This window comes from Lontra canadensis, unplaced genomic scaffold (assembly GCF_010015895.1).
Source record: "Lontra canadensis isolate GAN:19392208 unplaced genomic scaffold, GSC_riverotter_1.0 scaffold55, whole genome shotgun sequence".
Lineage (NCBI taxonomy): Eukaryota > Metazoa > Chordata > Mammalia > Carnivora > Mustelidae > Lontra > Lontra canadensis.
Window position 1 is genome coordinate 13,686,941 of NW_022631049.1, and position 18,626 is coordinate 13,705,566.

Here is an 18,626-nt window from a genome sequence, read left to right on the forward strand (position 1 = left end):
TTCATGATAAAGAAAAATATATTATTCGGAGTGCGAAGATTATTAGAGAACACGCCTGACCAGCTAGAGACTGTTTTGTTAATTTTCATGTTAATTCATGTGTGTTCCAGTAGCACAAAATAAGTTGTTTGGTCACCATCTACTTTTTCCTTCCATCTCTTCTTCAATTTATTAGGAGTGAAATCTAAAACTTATTCCAAGCTGAGTCACCACACAGAATCCTTATCTAAAGTGTTTACCAGTTTATAATCCTTTGTAGTTCTTACAAATCTTAGAGATGGACCTTTGTCTTATTATTCTGAAAATAATTTTAAAACTCTTTTTTTCCTTGACAAATAACTTTTTTCACAGATTTACAGTTACTTGATCACTTGTGGCCTTCCTGATACTATCTTATAATTCTTTAACACATTCCTATCTTCTTCTATAGTTAGTTACATGCTCTGCTCTTCTTTGTCCTCTTAATGCATCTCATCAATTCTAGTGGAGCAGTGAAAAGCCACTGATTTTGATAATTAGCATCATATAAAAACAAAGAGTTTAGTTGACTAAAACTTTTATTCCAGAAGCCTTGGATTTGTTTTAGTCTTATAGAAGTTGTCTAAGGATTTCATTTATAATATTATTAAATACCATAGGCTAGATATGTAAATTTTGTAGTGTCAAAATAATTGATAGTTTTGAAAGAAAATAAAAGCCAAGCCCAGAGCAGCATTTGAGATTTAAAAAAAAAAAAAAATCCAGTAAAAAAAAAGTTTAGGGGCACCTGGGTGGCTCAGTGGGTTAAAGCCTCTGCCTTTGGCTCAGGTCATGATCCCAGGGTCCTGGGATCGAGCCCCGCATCATGACTCTCTGCTCAGCGGGGAGACTACTTCCTCCTCTCTCTCTACCTGCCTCTCTGCCTACTTGTGATTTCTGTCTGTCAAATAAATAAATAAATAATCTAAAAAAAAAAAAGTTTAGAAAGTGAACTGCACCTTTAAAATAAAATTTGGTTCTGTTCTTTATTAATTGTAAGTAGATATAGAACATTATAATGGGGAAAAATTAAAATAACCCAAATGTTCATCAGCAGAGTATTAATAAACTGTGGTTGATTTGTTTGAAGGACAATTACACAGCTGTTACAAGACTGAAGTAGATCAGGAGGCAATGAAATGAAAAGACCTCCAAGATTCATTATTAAATGTAGAAAAAAAGGCATAGAATAGTGTATATGGTATGAGCATTCAGTGTGGTTTTTTTTTTTTTTTAAGATGTATATATGCTTGTATTTGCCTCACGTTTTTCTGAAGGATCCTCCCAAAAAGCTACTAACAGCAGCTATTATGAAGAGTAGGGCTAGTTTCACTAATCATTTTATAACCATTTATAGACCACAGCAGGTGCATTTATTAAATACTGTCAATAGGGATTAATTTGAGGAACTGGATAATGGGCCATCATTTTCTTGAGTGAACTAGTGAGCATCTAATATTTATGAAATTATAAGTATAAATATGCATTCATAATTTCATACTGCTTTCTAGGCTGAGAGAAATAGAAGAACGGCTACATGGGTTGAAGGCATCATCCATGACACAAACACCTGCCTTAAAATTTAAGGTAAGGAAAGAGAGATGAGATTTTCATTATTTATCTCAGTTTCTTTTCAAACATCATTTGAAGCATGATATTAGCATTCAAGTGAGATCTGAATTTTTCTTTCAAATGAGTATATTGAGCACATACAGTGTGTTGGACATTGCTAATTTGGGGGTTCTACAAGGAAAAGAATGGACAAGATGGTTCCCAACCCTCAGGATCTGTAACACAGTGTTATTGGTACTATTAGCAGTGTATAGAACGATACATACACGAGAGAGGGGTTTTAATTTTGCCTGGAAAGGTTTGCAGAGGAATGACATTTGTACTTGATCTCAGTAAATTGGATCTTGCCGAGTGGAGGAAAGGAGAATTGCTATTCCGTGTAAAAGAAACGGCATAACAAAGGTGTGGTGGAGTATGACTTCATAGTACCTCATGAAACATGAGATAATCTCAAATAGTGAAAAGAGAAAGAGATTTGGGAAATATTTAGTATTTAGAATTAATAAGCCTTAGTAACCAGCTAGTTGTGACTGATAAGAAAAATAAGCAGAAGTATAATCAGTGGCGATTTTAGGGCTGGAGAACTGGCATTTCACTCAATGAGCAGTGTATGACAAAAACAAAAGATGGGGATGTATGTGGTTAGTTTGGGGCAGGCAAAACAGTTTAGCTAGAATGCATAGGATCGGGCAGTGGGCTGTGGTTTACAGGAAAAGCCAGAAATGAAGAACTTATATTTCACTGGACAGTGGGAAACTTTTCAGGGTTCTTGAGCTTCAGAATGGAGCTGTTGAAAGCAGTGGTTTAGAAGAATAAAGAATGACAGAGATGTGGACATTGACCTGACTGTTGGAAAGGACACAGTCTATAACTGAATAAGAGAACTTGTTTGCAATGTTAAATGGAGCATGGCATAACTTCCCTAATATTCATTTGCTTTTGAATATATACCCAGGGATAGTGTATTATATTGAAATCTCTTTATTACAGGAACTTAGTATCCAGGTTAAGTGAAATAATGTAGACATTTTTTTTAAAGCAGTAAGAATTTTCTTACTGAGCATGTCTCTATGACTTACAATGTTTTCTTTTTAAACTTAACACATTTAAAAGCCACATGGTAAAATTATATTTAAAAACCGTATGAGCATGGTCTTTGGACTCATCACCTGGAATTTGAGTTCCATCTCTACCACCATTATTATATGACCAATGTGTTGAATATGTAGAATTGATCTAATAGAAAAAGTTAACTCTTGTATTTCAAGTCCTGGGTTTTTTACTAGAGAGTTGAGTATGATCCACCAAGTATATCCTGGTTCTCAAAATTTAATACCATATTTTTAGAACTTATACACTAACCGTGTATTCTCCTAAAACATAGTCATGTCATCTAGTAATATGGATTTTTAATTGTTATTTAATTACTCATAGAGAAAAAAATACAGAAATCTGAAATTTAAAAAGGAATATCTGATGAACTGGCAAATATTTAGGACTTCAGAGATCTAAGAGGAACAGAGTAGATGGATTTACTTTCAGAATACAGGTATTAAAATTGTTATAGGTGACCACTGAACTTAAACAAACTTGAAAAATACTGGTCTGGAGAGTGGGAAACTTTGTTTCTGATCATGAAGCTTTGCTGCTAACTGGTTATGTAATGTCAGCCAAATCATTTAAAATCTCAAATTCATCTGTTTGCTCCTCTATGGACACGGAGGTTAGACTAGATGTCTGAAGCTCTTTTTCACCTTTGAAGTTCTTTGATGGATGTAGATCTCACTAAGGCAGTCATTACCCCTAGAATAATTACTTGGTGTGTTTGTCTGTGACCTGCATACCAATCATAAAGAAAAGTTATTAATTCCAGGGATTTAGCAATTTTACAAACATTTATGAAACGCCTGACCAAAGGATAAAGCATTTTGCTAGGCCGTGTGTGTATGTACATGTGTCTATCAAATAGCAGAAGGATTTACAAAGAGAGAGAGAATAAGAGAAAAAAAAGGATTTACATAGCTTCTATCTCAACTATTTTCTTATCTTTATCCTTTCTTAATTATCTTAATCCTTTCAAAATTAATGTTTTCATCTGTGTCACTATTTCAAATGCTTTTTCCTATAATTTTAATTGAGAAGTTAATTTTCTTCAGCCCTCAGACATGTTGATGTTACCCAGTCCTTTAAAAACAAAAACTTTCTCATACATTCTTTAACATAAAAGTACCATTTTCAAAATAAATATTGATTCATTTGGGAAAAAAGAGGAATCATTTCAGATGTGGTGGGGGTGGGGGGAGATAAAAGGTACATAAAATTGGTGCCAGAACAAGTTAGTTACAGTATAGTTACAGTGCAGTCCAGATTGGAGGCCATGAGGAGAAGTGTTAGAGTCTGTTAGAATAACTTCTTTGATGTTGGGAAGGAGAGAATTGGGAGTGTCATGCATCAGGGTAATGGGACATATGAGAGATGTAGGGTGACTTTAGGAGGAAGAGGTGTCACATTCTGTATATAATCCAGTGCTGCTGACCACACTAATTTTCTAGAAGCCCTCTCCCATGGCTTCCATGTATAATGCATTATCCTGGTTCTCCTTTTCTTTCCACTCTCCCTTTTGTAGTCTCCTTCCCCTGCTAATCAAATGTAGACATTGCTCCTATTTCCAGCTAAAGCCCTTTCTTACTCTGTGCAGTTCCTAAGCCATCTTACCCCTTCTCTGGCTTTACATGTCACTTCTGTAATGGTGACACCTAGACTTGGGAGAGGACATATCCAACTCTACATCTCTTACTCTAAAATTTCTGCCTATTAGATATGTTACAGATACTTCAGACTTAATATGAACAAAAGCAGGACTACCTAGAGTTTCCTGTTACAGTAAATGGAACCACTGTCTTCCCAGTCAGCCAGACCCAAAGCTTGTAACTTGCTGCTGACTCATTCCTCATCCCCATCTCCATTCAGTCATGTCGATTGCACCCTCTCCCCTCCCATTTCCATTTCTGAATGGAACATCTTGTCCTGGCCCAGTTCAAATTATCTTTTGCCTAAGCACTTTGAGTAGTTTCCTAACTCGTCTCTGAGTCATCAGACTCTGTTTTCCAGTTCATCCACACAATACTACCAGGTTTACTAATCTCCTAAAACATGGGTCAAATCCTGTTTTTCTTTAATACCTACAAAATCAATTAAGTCCTACTTTTTTTAGTCAAATAGTCAAGGTTCCATACATTCTCATTCCAAGTTACATTTTCCTGACATGCAATTTTTCAACTCTGTCCAACTACTTCTATTTTCTAAATTGAGCCAGATTTTCTCCTGCCTCTGCTTTAGTTCACAGTGATTCTGTCAATCTCAAATGTCCTTTCTGGCCCCAATGATGCAGCTCCAAATGCAGAAATCCTTTTTACCTTTTATCGCCAAGGTGAATGCTTCCTCCTCTGTAGAAGACATGAACAGACATTTCTCCAAAAAAGACATACAGATAGCCCACAGACACATGAAAAAGTGCTCCACATCACTCCCTACCCGGGAAATGCAAATCAAAACCTCAATGAGATACCATCTCACACCTGTCAGAAAGGCTAAAATTAACAACATAAGAAACAGCAAGTGTGGGTGAGGATATGGAGAAAAAGGAACCATCATGGACTGTTGGTAGGAATGCAAACTGGTGCAGCCACTATGGAAGACAGTATGGAGGTTCTTCAAAATATTAAAAATAGAATTACCGTACAATCCAGTAATTCCACTACTGGGTACAGACCCAAAGAATACAGAAACACTAATTTGAAAAGATACGCAGCGCTATGTTTACTGCAGCATTATTTACAATAAACAAATAATGGAAGAAACGTGAATGTCCATCAATAGATGAATGGATGAAGATGTGATACATATATCTATATGCATATAGATATATATACAGATATATAGATAGATATACACACACACACCATGGAATATTAGCCATAAAAAAGAATGAAATCTTGCCTTTTACAGCAACATGAATGGATCTCGTGGATATAATGCTGTGTGAAACAAGTCAGTCAGAGAAAGACAGATACCATTATGATTTCATTCATTTGTGGAATTCAACAAAACAAATTGACAAAAAGACAAATAGACTCTTAAATACAGAGAAATAATTGGTAGTTGCCAGAGGAGAGGTGGGGGCAGGGGGTATGGGTGAACTAGGTGAAGGGGATTAAGAAGACACTTACTGTAACGAGCTCTGAGTAATGTTCAGAGTTGTTGAATCACTATACTATAAACCTGAAACTAATAAACACTGTTCTTTACACTGCAATTAAAAGAAAAAAAACTTCACACAGTGTGTGGGGGGAAATGCTTCTTCCTGTATAAACACCCTCAGAGTTGGAATTATTCCTTTCTTTACTCTCTTATAGCAATCTTTCCCTCTCTTCATTTGTTTTTTCTGCCTCCCGCGCAGGGTTGTAAACTCTGAGCCCAGAAGCTCTACACAGTGGTCTCCATAGACTTCACAGAACCTAGAATATTACCCAAAACAGTAGCTCAGTGAAGCTAAGAAGCTGAAGGTCTTCCTCCTCCTTCTCATTCATTGTTTTCTATTTGAGTTAAGAAAAATGAAGGTTGCTTCTGAAAATAGATTTTTAGAATAATTAATGGTTGGCATATAATTAACAAATAATTGCAGATGCCATCTGAACCAAGCTCGTGAAAAGAAGACTTCTATTTGACGATAATTTTATTATTCACATTTTTACTATGTATTATGTTGTGTCCAAATTCTGCTGAAAAACCCTTCACCGGTTTTAAAATTTAAGATAACTATCATTTTAGGTTGAGAATTTCTTCTGCATGGGATCTCCACTAGCAGTTTTCTTGGCATTGCGTGGCATCCGCCCAGGAAACACTGGAAGTCAAGACCATATTTTGCCCAGAGAAATTTGTAACCGGTTACTAAATATTTTTCATCCAACAGATCCAGTGGTGAGTTGCAGTTGTAGATGTTTTTCCTCTCAATATTAAATCATTCTTAAAGACCCTCTAAGAAATATTGCAAGGTACAACTGAACTAATGAGAAATGAATTCATTTATCTGATTATATTTTCATAGGTTCATATTTTTAAGATGTTTGTGTTTTGGTTAATTTAGGTAGAGATGATGTGTTTATGCTATAGTGTAAGAGCATAATGAAAAATATTATCTCTGGACAATTAATTCCTGGAACAGCAGTCTTCTCGACTGTCAAGCCATTATCAGTTGTGATACCAGTAACCCAACAAGCATAAATTTTAAAACCCACTCTAAGGTCTTCTTTCTCTAAAGCATGCTTCAATATTGAAATGTGTCTAGTAGGTCACCTTAGAAATGAAAATATTTGAATATTATGTTAAGCATGAATAAAGGAATGAAGTTATTTTAGCCTGATGGGATTATAAAATTTGAGGTTTTTCTCTTGTTATATTTGTACTATTAATAATTTTTTAATGTAAGCATTCCAGTGATCTTGCATCCAGCTAGACCATTTAATACCAAGTAAGATTTTTAGGTGAGAAAAATGCTTCCTTAAATCCTTTTGGGACAAGGCTAGGTATAACTAAATGTAAAACAAACCATTTTAAATAGCATTCTTTCTCAGAAAAATAGCTTTGTCTTCTAAAAGATCTTTAGTACCAAGTAAATATAGCATTGATTAAATACAAGAGTTTCAGAAAATGTCCTGTATGCTAAAGAATCAAAAACACTATATTTATGAAATAAATTTCACCTGAGTTGGAAACTAGTATTACATTAAAATACAGACTGCACAATCTTGCCCAAGTCTCTCCTGAGACGACTCTTCGTTATCTGTAGGATGCAGATGATAATATTTTACTTCATAAGGTTGTTAGTATTAAGTAAAACGTATGTGAAAACTCCCAGCTAGACATTAAGTATTTCATTAATATACATTCATTTTACTCATTGCCTTATAACTTGAATGTGAACTTGAGTTCATAGGGGAACTCTGAGTTTTCATTGTATACACTTTTCTGGATATAATCTTAACTTTGTTATATTATAAAGGGGTGCTCCAAAGTCACTGTATTATTTTAGGTTATTTTTATTATTCATTTTACAGTTTTCCTGTGATTTTTTAAAGTAAATTTTTTTTTTTAACAAAGTTTATGTTAGAACTGTGCTAGGCAGTATTTACAAACATTATCTGTTCTTCCCAACGTCCTTGTGAGGCAGGAAAAGTTAATCTCCTTCCTATAGCTCAGGAAATGGTATCTCTGAGACCTTACAATTTGGTGGGTGTTACACAGTTAATAAACAACAGAGGCCAGAATGTGAACTTGGGGAATTCTAATTCTAATTGGCCAAATCCATTCATTGCCTTTTCTGCTCTGTCATCCTTTCCTCACATTAGACAAATGGTCTTGTATCAGCATCTAATTTGTGTTATTATGTTAATCTGTTTGAAAATTTAGATCTTACTAAGAGCTCCTAAGATTATATTATAAATTATATTTATAGACTTATAGATACATATTATAGATAAATATAAATCTATATATAGAGAGATTATAAGATTATATTATAGATTGACCCTATTTATTGTGTTCTAGTTTACTGCTTCAGCTTTGTTGGTGAGACTAACATAAATCTAATTGTTAGATGATATCAGAACATCATAAAATGAATCTGTTTCTCTAAAAAACAAATTAATGGGCACTGTTAGCTTAGACCAGTGCTAATTGGTTTTTTAATAATCTCATTAAAGATATATAATTAGACCAATTACATATTATTAACAGTAAACAAATAGGAATGCATGTTAGAAATACCAGGGTTTTTTTTTTTTAATTCCCTAAGGTCTGCTGAGCATGCAATAGAATAAGAATAAACAGTTTAGTAAAATCCAAACATTGCACCTTAATGTTGTGTTTCTTTGAATTTTTTTAAATTCAAGGCTTATAGATTAGAACCGTTAATACTGAAACACTACAGCAACATTTCACCTGTCCAGATCCACTGGTATAATACTTCCAATCCTCTACCTTATGAGTATATGAAGCCAAGCTTTCTCCACCCAGCAAAAGAACCTACCTCAATTTCAGAGAATGAAGGCATTTCAACAGTACCAAGCCCTGTGACCTCACCAGTCTTGTCCCGCCGGCACTATGGGGAATCTATAACAAATATAGGCAAAGCAAGTATATTAGGTAATTTCTAATAAGTATTTCTTATTAGTAAATATAAGTGCTTTCTTAGATAGGCATTAAATTTGGAGTTCTTGAAGATATTCTATGTATTATAAAACATCCAACATTTAATCCCTGTGTTTAGAAATAACTACCCTCTCTCTGTTCATATTACGAGCCAAAAGCCCTAAACGTTCTCTAATTAAATCAGATCTTGTAGTTTTAGACTATGAGGTAGTTGGAGAGACAAGAGAAGGTCTGGGAATCAAGGCCCTCATTTTAATCTTGGCCCTGCCACCTACTGTGAGATCTTGGGTAAGTCACTTTTTTTTTTTTTTTTTTTAGAGATTTTATTTATTTATTTGAGAGAGAGACAGTGATAGAGCATGAGAGAGGAGAGGGTCAGAGGGAAAAGCAGACTCCCCGCGGAGCTGGAAGCCTAATGGGGGACTGAATCCTGGTCCTCCAGGATCACGACCTGAGCCGAAGACAATTGCTTAACCAACTGAGCCACCCAGGCACCCAAGTCACATCATTTTTTTTTTAAGATTTTATTTATTTATTTGACAGATTTCACAAGTAGGCAGAGAGGCAGGCAAAGAGAGAGAGGAGGAAGCAGGCTCTCCGCCAAGCAGAGAGCCCGATGTGGGGCTCGATCCCAGGACCCTGAGATCATGACCTGAGCCAAAGTCAGAGGCTTTAACCCACTGAGCCACCCAGGCTCCCCAAGTCACATCATTTTTAATGGTCTGCTTCATCTGTAAAATGAGGGAATATGTGAGTTCTAAGGATGCCCCTGCCAACCCATTCTCTGATTCGTGTCTCTCAAACCGCATCCATCCTAGGGGCAAACAGGTTATTTAATTTCTCTTTAAATGATCACCAGCCACAGTGTTTGTTGGTATAGAGCTGGAGCTCAATTATGTGCCACTTGAATTAGTCCGTTGGTTCTGGGTTTTCTTAATATAAAATGCCACAAGATGGCACTATAAATAGGCTTTTCATTGATATTTCACTTTGTCATACAGATTATTTATGATAGCTTTTTGTAAAATATTCACTTAATTTCAGTAGTAAAGGATATCAGTAGTAAATATAGACCCATGTCGATGGCATGGTTCTGTTATTAAGGTTTTTAATCTTACCAAATACTTTAATAAACAATGAACACTTGAGTAAAATAGAATCTTCATTCCTTTTTTGGTAAGCTCTATTCCTACCTTTTGTACAACTCTCATTCTATTCAACACCATTTTTACTTAGAAACCAACAATATAAATTTCAGTTTTCCTATGTTCCCACCCTGGAAAAATATGAGTAGGGCTTGGTTCCTCTGCCAGTTGGCTGTAACTGTGGCTGGTGTTGTTTAGCTTGGTATGTGGTGTAATTCAGCAGACTGACTGCCCTGTTTTGTGAAATGCAGGGGCCGCTAGCATTGGAAAGGGCCTTGGAGGAATGTTGTTTTCGAGATTTGGACGTTCATCTACATCACAGGCGTCTGAGGCATCAAAAGACTCAATAGAAGATGAGAAGAAGCCAGTTGCCTCGCTCCCCACAACCACTGTAGCAACGCAGACCCTTCCACACAGCAGTTCTGGCTTTCTGGATTCTGCATGTTAGTTCATACTCTTTTTTCCTTATGTTTATACCATATCTCTTACAACTTGAGGGCAGAGAGGATTAAGATACTGACAGGAGCAGTCAACTCTAAAATCTAAAGCATAAGTTTGCTTTTAAAGAAAAAATACTTTGATTATATTTTAAGTATAATTCCCAGGTAAATACAGTTTTACTCTCTGCATTGGTGAATTAATAATTAAGAAGAGTAATAATCAGGGCCTGGTATATAACAGATTTCTTTGGAATGAGCACCCCTGATTTTTATAAAGTAGATTTTTTTAAATATGACCTTAAAAATTCATGTAAGTGCTTCAAACTTATGCTGTGTATATTCTTGATACTTTTTAAAAGATACTATGCCAAACCCATCCTGCTGCTAATTCCACCCCTTCATCCAACCAAATTATAAGACTTTCAAGCTTATATTATTGTATTGGATCCACTGTATGGCTTTCAGTCCTATTTCAGCTACCTAACAAAAGTAGATATTCAAGAAGTGAGGGAATGAATGGATAATTAAGCTGGACTTATTTAATTTTTTCCAGTAGATTTCTAAGGTTTAAAATCTTGAATAGTTGTGAAACTCTTATACATTTAGTATATATTTAATTCCAAGCATCTAAATTTGAACCTTATTTTTAAGTGTCCATTAAAATAAGACTAATGAGTCCTATTTTTCTGTTGATTCACATAAGGAAATGTGGATTCTCAAACTAACTGCTTTTTGTGACTATATAGCAAGCAGAAAACTTTCCTTCCTTTCTCAAAAAATGTTTAAGCAGATTTTATTTCAGATACTTGTGAGGCGAACGTGATAACCACTACACTACAGAAACTTATTTCAGATACTTGTAACCTTATTTTCTTGCTGTGTCTGCTCTCTAAATTTTCAAATGACCAGCATCCATTGTCATCCATAAAATGTGCTTAAAAAGGAAGCTCAGGCGTGGCAGTCCTAGAGGCTGGATCTTTCTCCACAGTCAACCCCACTATAAAAGGAATTACCCTGGACGTTTCCAAGTTGGACATTCCAATTTGGACAAGTAGCAATTTTTTTAACCTTAATCCTATTTATGTCATACTCTGAGTACTGAAAATTTTATAATTGTAAGCCTTTTGAACAGTGCATAGAGAATTCATTTTAGACTTTGATATTTGTACAGACTTCATTTTTTAGTTTCTTACATAAGTTCCTATACTGTTGGTGATTTAAGATTTCATTTCTACTTAATATCAGGAATGTGACTATAAAAAAACAATTATATTGTAACATGCAGAGGTCAAAACTCTAAACTTCTGAGGAAAAATACTTTCAAAGAATTGTGTAAGATGGCAGGTATAAAGTCACAATTCCTTGTAATGTTAATGCCCCGAGAAAGGGTAATGAAGACATAAAGAGAGAATCTATAGAATCTGAGGGAAGAAAGCTGTTTTTTTATTTAACATAGTAATTTCAAAATTAATGATGAGAAACCTGTTTCTTCTTTCAGGACAACAGTTAGAGAGATGCTTAGCTATATTGCATCATTATATTTTGATAGCAGTACACTTTCTGTTCTTGCATATAAATTCTTCGTTGGTCCTAATGGTAAATTCCTTGTGGACTGTAGACTCCACCAAATTTGAGCTAATCATGACTCTTAGTTAACATATATTTATCTCTAGACATCTATGTAATTAAACTATTATAGAATTCCACCTTTTAAAACCAAATTCCCAAGATTTGCCTTACTAATTCTTAGACTCGCTTCAATAATGCACTTTTCTATATAATCCTGATTTCGACATTCCTTATGTCATACTTGCTCTATCTTGCAAATCATAAAGCCTTTCTTCCTTAAATCTTCTTTCTGGAATTTGGTCATTGTGATTAGGTGATTCTGGCTTCCTTCCTTCTTTCTGCTTACATTGATTGCCTCAGTTCTTGATAACCTTTATTCTGAAGCTATGGACTCTGATTCTCTTGCTTTTTGAGGGTAAGATGGACACAGACTGAATTCATGAATCAATCAGGTTTTCTGTCTTTGAAGAGTATGTGTTGTTGTCTGTTGAAACCACTTTATTGTCATCAAGTTGAAGCATCTAAGATAGTTATTCTTCATTTCTTTTGAAAATTCCAGGTTTATATACAGTGGTTTTATGATTCCATTTCTTGTACTCCCCTGTGTTTTTAACATATTATGAAGAGAAGTTTCTTTTAGCACGTTTTGCCTCTACATTAGAACTTATATGAACTATAAATTCGGGGGATATCTGGGTGTTAACAGATTATGACATTGTATTTCCAAGTTAATTACACTTACATTTTCCATGAGAGAGAGCTCTTCATTAAAACCAAAGTGTGTACTTCTTTATGTATGCTAGCTTTAATCAGCATATTTGGGAATAGTATTCTAACTTTTGGCCACTACATCACTGAAGGCCCTTTGTAACCATCAGCCAACACTTTACAGCATCTTGTGTTTTTTTTTTCACAGATTTCAGACTTCAGGAATCGTTCTTTAATCTCCCACAACTTCTTTTTCCGGAAAATGTAATGCAGAATAAAGATAATACCCTCGGTATGGTATATGTCAGGAATAGCATTCAGAATACTATGCATCAGTTCTTCTATGAGATCAGCTTGAATGTCACCATTGTAGACTATTTTATATGTACTTTCTCTTCTTAAGTAGCAGTGTCCTGACACCAAAGTGTTGGTTAGCCATTTAATGTGCTAAAATGATACTCTGTATGTTTCTACAAGGAAGGAAACTTACAGAGAGGGAAGAAAAGCATTAGGCCATTTTCCTTCTTTATTGTCCTAAAGGCTTCAAAGAGGTTCACTGTTCTTTTCATGTAAGACATTTAGATATAAAAAGGTTTCATAGTATAAGAAATATAATCATTCCCAGTTATTTCGGGTGTCCATAACATCACTCCTTAGGGCTGGAGGTGTGCCATAGCTGCTGGTATGTGGTTTCAACACAAATACTTAATCTTCTTTAAGAGGGGTCGGGTTGCTTTTAAAAATTAGTATTTTATAATGTAGGAGATATTTTCAGTCTCTTTACAGCCGATTCTAAATGTATCACTAAGGATTAATCTTAGTTAAAAATCACTTTTATCATTAACTTTCTTTCCTTTTTCCACAGCTCCTCTCTCTTTCCTTTTTCTTTTTCTTCTTCTTTTTTTTTTTTTAAATATTGGATTTGACTTTAACAGAAAATATGTTGGAGATTTTTCCTTTGATTTTTAACCGCATCTAATTTTACAACTTCTCTATTTAATTGCTGATATGCCATCCTTTTTTTTTCTATTTTCAAAGAAAAAAAAAAACCCTCTTTCTTGATAAAAATTCCAAAACAGTATTTTAATATAACAAACTGATTTAGAGGTTTTTTTTGCTCCCTAGCAACAGTTTGTGTTGATGTAATTTCATGAATTTCCCTCAAGGAATGATCTTATATAAGTGCTCTCTCTTGCCCCTGCTCATGTAAATAGTCAAATCCATGAAGAAATTATTTGACTTGTGTTTTTTGCATATTTAATTAGATGAAGGAATATTAATCCATTCATTTATCCTGCATTCAAGTAACCCTTATATCTACGATCTTAAAGCCATCCCCTCTATCTTAAGCAACTAGACCACTAATCATAACTATACCAAACTGATTCAAATGGTAATATGTGTATTTTTTCTATTTCTCTTCCTCTGCTTTTTTTTTTCATTTAACAATTGCTTGTTAAAGGTTTGCCATGAGCCAAGGTACCAAGCTCGTCACTAGAAAAGATACCAAAATGAAACCGACTTCAGTACTGTCCACAAAGATGTTAAATGCTGGTGTGAAAATTAAATATTTCCTAGAGAATATTTATTCTAGTAGGGAGATAGATAACTACATGAATAATTATAGTATATGGTAGACTATGGTGAGCCACATAACAAAGATACAGGTAAAGACACTGTCAGTTCTAGGGAAAGAGAAAATGCCTTCACCTAGGAAAATCATAAAAGGCTCTGTGGTAGTAGGATTTGGACATGCAGAGGTGAAAAGATGTTTCAGGAGGAGAAACCACATAAGCAAAGCACAGGGTATAGCGAGAACCAGAAGAGAGTTGAAGGGAAGGAAAGGGTTCTAAATACTATTGGAAAAGTTTATTAAACCAGATTGTAGGGGTGCCTGGGTGGTTCAGTGGGTTAAAGCCTCTGCCTTCAGCTCAGGTCATGATCTCAGGGTCCTGGGATCAAGCCCCGCATCGGGCTCTCTGCTTGGCTGGGATCCTGCTTCCCCCTCTCTCTCTGCCTGCCTCTCTCCCTATTTGTGATATCTCTGTCAAATAAATAAATCTTAAAAAAAAAAAACAAAAACAGATTGTAAAGGGTCCAACAAATCTGGCCATCTCCTGGAGTTTTTTGTATTCAAAATTTACCCATAGAGCATATATTTACCAGTAAAGACCATCTGTTATCAAACATGTATTTTGAGTATTTTTCAGGATAGATTAGTGTTGGGAAATTATTTTGGCAGATATGAGAACTAATTCTAAAGCTCATTTTTTTTTAAGATTTTATTTATTTATTTGACAGAGATCACAAGTAGGCAGAGAGGCAGGCTGAGAGGCACAGAGAGGGGGTTGGGAAGCAGGCTCCCTGCTGAGCAGAGAGCCCGATGCAGGGCTCCATTCCAGGACCCTGAGATCAAGACCTGAGCCAAAGGCAGAGGCTTAACCAAAGCCACCCAGGCGGCCCCATAAAGCTCATTTTAGAGTGTTTTTGTTTTTGTTTTTGTTTTAAATAAAGGACAGTTGGAGAATATTCTTAAGTATATTTGAAATTATAACAGTTCTCAAAATGTAAATATTCCTTGAATGTCAAACACCTAACCACATGAAATGTATAGCTGCGCTGAAGCAGCACAAAAATAAGAAGGCATAATTTACCAACAAGAACTCAGCATAATCTTTTTATGAAAGAATCTGCCAGTCATTTGAAAACACAGTTTCCTTTACTAGTATTTTTCTTGGTGTCTGCCTGTAACCAAAAATCATGCAGTTATGACCATAATTACTACTTACAAATAAGATAACTTTTTTAAAGATTTATTTATTTGAGAGAGACAGAGTGAGGGGGAGGGAAGAGGAAGAGGAAGATCCCAAGCCAGCTCCCTGCTGAGCGCAGGGGCCAATTTAAGGCTCAATCTCATGACCCTGAAATGAAGACCTGAGCTGAAACCAAGAGTCGGACACTTAACTAAGTCACCCAGGTGCCCCAAGGTAACTGTTAAGTTTTTGAAAAATTCTCTCCGGGGAAGTTAAGATGTTTCCATTAAAATAGTAGAAACCTGGGGGTGCCTGGGTGGCTCAGTGGGTTAAAGCCTCTGCCTTCAGCTCAGTCATGATCCCAGAGTCCTGGTCAGGCTCTCTGCTCAGCAGGGAGCCTGCTTCCTCCTCTCTCTCTGCCTGCTTCTCTGTGATCTCTGTCTGTCAAATAAATAAATAAAATCTTTAAAAAAAATAAAACAGAGAAACCTATCCCGTTAGTACACATTTTAATACTAAGATGCTCTCTTTCTGTTCACACATATTTTTTTTTAATTCTACATCAAAAGCCTTGTGCAGAGAGTTCTCTGATGAAAACACAGTACTGATGACACTTTACTTCCATACTTCATGAACTGCAGACATTCACTTTGGGGGAAAGGAAGAGAAACAGGGCTGTATGCAAGACGCCCCAGAAAAGAAAAGAATCCACGTTTTCAAGCAGTAGAAGCAAACTGCTAAGGATTGTTAAAATCTAACAGTCTTTTTCTCAGTTTTACTTCTCTTCAGGATCTCTGTCTTTTCTTTGTGGATCGAAGTATTCCAGTCCTTAGGCACTCAAAAGAGAGAAGAAAGGACAAAGTAATGATTTTATGTTTTCCTTTCTCTTTGACCTAATTCGGTGAAAGAAACTACAAAACTACAAAAACTACAAGATGTGTTGTGCCACCCATTTTTGATATGCTAATCATGAGAAAGTAGATCCAAGGCAGTCCCATATAGATTTGGGCCTGCTTTGGCCAAGACTACATCTCACAGCACATGAAGAACGGTACTGCCATCTAGACCCTTGCTCCCTTGGAAATTCTGAGATCTGCGTAAAAGGGAGAGAGAAGATGAGACCTGGGCCCACCTAACTCCCATCTCTCCACCTGAAGAAACAACATATGTGAAGTCAGCTGCACTAGCAGCCAGACTGCCTGTTGTAAACCTTTTAAGGTCTCTCATTTTAAGGAAAATGAGAGACTAAAACGAATTCATCAGGTAGAGGCCGGCTACCTTATTCCCATTTTGAGGAAGACAGCCTACAGATAAATAGCAAAGGAGACAGAGTCCCTGTAGGTGATAAGAATGGCAAGGGCTATAACGGGTGATAATTAAATACAGCATGAGTGAAATGAAAGGCAGTGTTTCACGACTGTAAAGCATTTAAGAATAAACGTCAGGGACACAAAATCAAAGCCAAATAATACTTGCTATAACAAAAAATTTCCCTTTCTTTGATTCTAAAATAACAATTCAACTTAAGACTCTTAGACTAGGAAGACATTCAACAGTGGCATTTTAAAGTAGAAATTATAACTTGGTGGTCCTCGCCGATATTAATGTGTATTTTTCTCATCTCTTCTGTTTTTCCTCTTATTTCTCCTCTTCTCTTTATAACTAACTCCAGTATAACTTCTCTTCATCATGCTTGAGAATTCCAGTTTCCTTCTTTTTTCATCTTCCTGTCTGTTGTGCCAGAATGTGCCTACAAATCAAGCTCAAATGTCCCATCGAATACAAAAGACAAAAGATTCAGACATTACTACCCCCACAGTTCCACATATAGATTTCAGCTATTTCTGATGTATTGTGGATTAGCTTATTGTAATTTAAATGAGAAAAATGGCAGTTTAAAAAAATTGTAAAAGGCCTGTGTCAATATATATATATATACTTTTAAAGATTTTATTTACTTATTGGACAGACAGGGATCACAAGTAGGCAGAGAGGTAGGCAGAGAGAGAGAAGGAAACAGGCTCCCTGCTGAGCAGAGAGCCCGATGTGGGGCTCAATCCCTGGACCGTGGGATCATGACCTGTGCAGAAGGCAGAGGCTTTAACCCACTGGGCCACCCAGGCACCCCGTGTGTCAATATATTTTACAAGTATTTTATAATCTAATTGGTATTTATGCTGCTTAAGGGTAATCTTATCTGAAAACGTATAGATAGATCCATGGACTTTCCTTGTCAGAAAAGCATAGTTGAATAGAAAAGTAACAACTATATGCATTTTTAAATACCTATTTTAAAATAAGCATTAGCTAAACATTTATATCAAAGCATTCTCTTGAGTGATAGGATTTTCTATGTGCAATTATCAAATTCAGTGGAAAGCAAAACCCAACTTTTGTTCCAGCCTCCTTTATTTTTGCCACCTTTTACCTTCCACATCTTTTGGCACTCTGAACAACAATTTGAGTATTTTTGGTTTCTAAGAACGTTCCTTCAAAATATCATATAGCTCAATGACAGTTTTAAAGGAGTTCCTAAATCGAAGTATTGTTTTTCTAAGTGTTTTACCTCTAAGGACGTATTAAATGAATCCTTCGTAATTCTCTTATGGCCTTGATTTTTCTCTAACAAGTATTGCAAGAACTTTCTGTGGGTTTTAGAAAAAGACTTAATTGAATTGACTGATTTGTTTGAGGACAGCCCTGTTAAAAATGAAGTCCTTCCTCCCAAGGATCACCACTGTTCCTCCCGATCTAACTGTCCCAGCCACCCAGTGCATTCTTTATCGATCATACATTTAGTGAGCACTTGTACGTCCCTGGTGCACGTGAGGCCCTGCTGACTGCATGGGGACCAGGCAGTGTGATGACAGCCAAGTGGGGAGTCTGGGACTGCAAAAAGTCACCACTGAGCGAGGTGATGGACCAGTCCTCCTCAGGCAAGGAGACTTTGAGTGACCTGTGCACACCCACAGACATTATGGCACATAAGCCTGGCCCCCAATTTTGCAGGAGGGCTGTTTTCCTTGTTTTACAAATTAGGAACAAAAAGTTCCTAAGGGAAGTCTAAGATTTGAGCCCAGTTTTTTTACTCCAAATACACTCTGTGATACCAAGTAAATCTTTTTGTTGTATTCTTTTATTATCCCATACTGACCTGAGCATACAAAAGGACTCCACCAAATAGAATCCTGAGCTATTGAGGCTGTTTTGGG

General features: G+C 35.9%; 1 protein-coding gene across 7 annotated transcripts in view; it reads left to right on the forward strand.

Moving 5' to 3' along the window:
* The window catches only part of DDHD1 (DDHD domain containing 1), an 81,708-nt gene that overhangs the window by 61,945 nt on the left and 1,137 nt on the right, over positions 1–18,626 (forward strand). For 4 of the 7 annotated variants that reach the window (XM_032875360.1, XM_032875364.1, XM_032875362.1 and 1 more), the window contains 5 exons: positions 1,530–1,605; positions 6,421–6,570; positions 8,541–8,793; positions 10,196–10,387; positions 12,870–12,953. In XM_032875360.1, coding sequence (XP_032731251.1) covers positions 1,530–1,605; positions 6,421–6,570; positions 8,541–8,793; positions 10,196–10,387; positions 12,870–12,953 — 755 coding nt within the window. The remainder of the gene's footprint in view (positions 1–1,529; positions 1,606–6,420; positions 6,571–8,540; positions 8,794–10,195; positions 10,388–12,869; positions 12,954–18,626) is intronic. The other 3 variants (XM_032875363.1, XM_032875366.1, XM_032875367.1) reach the window with 1 other exon arrangement.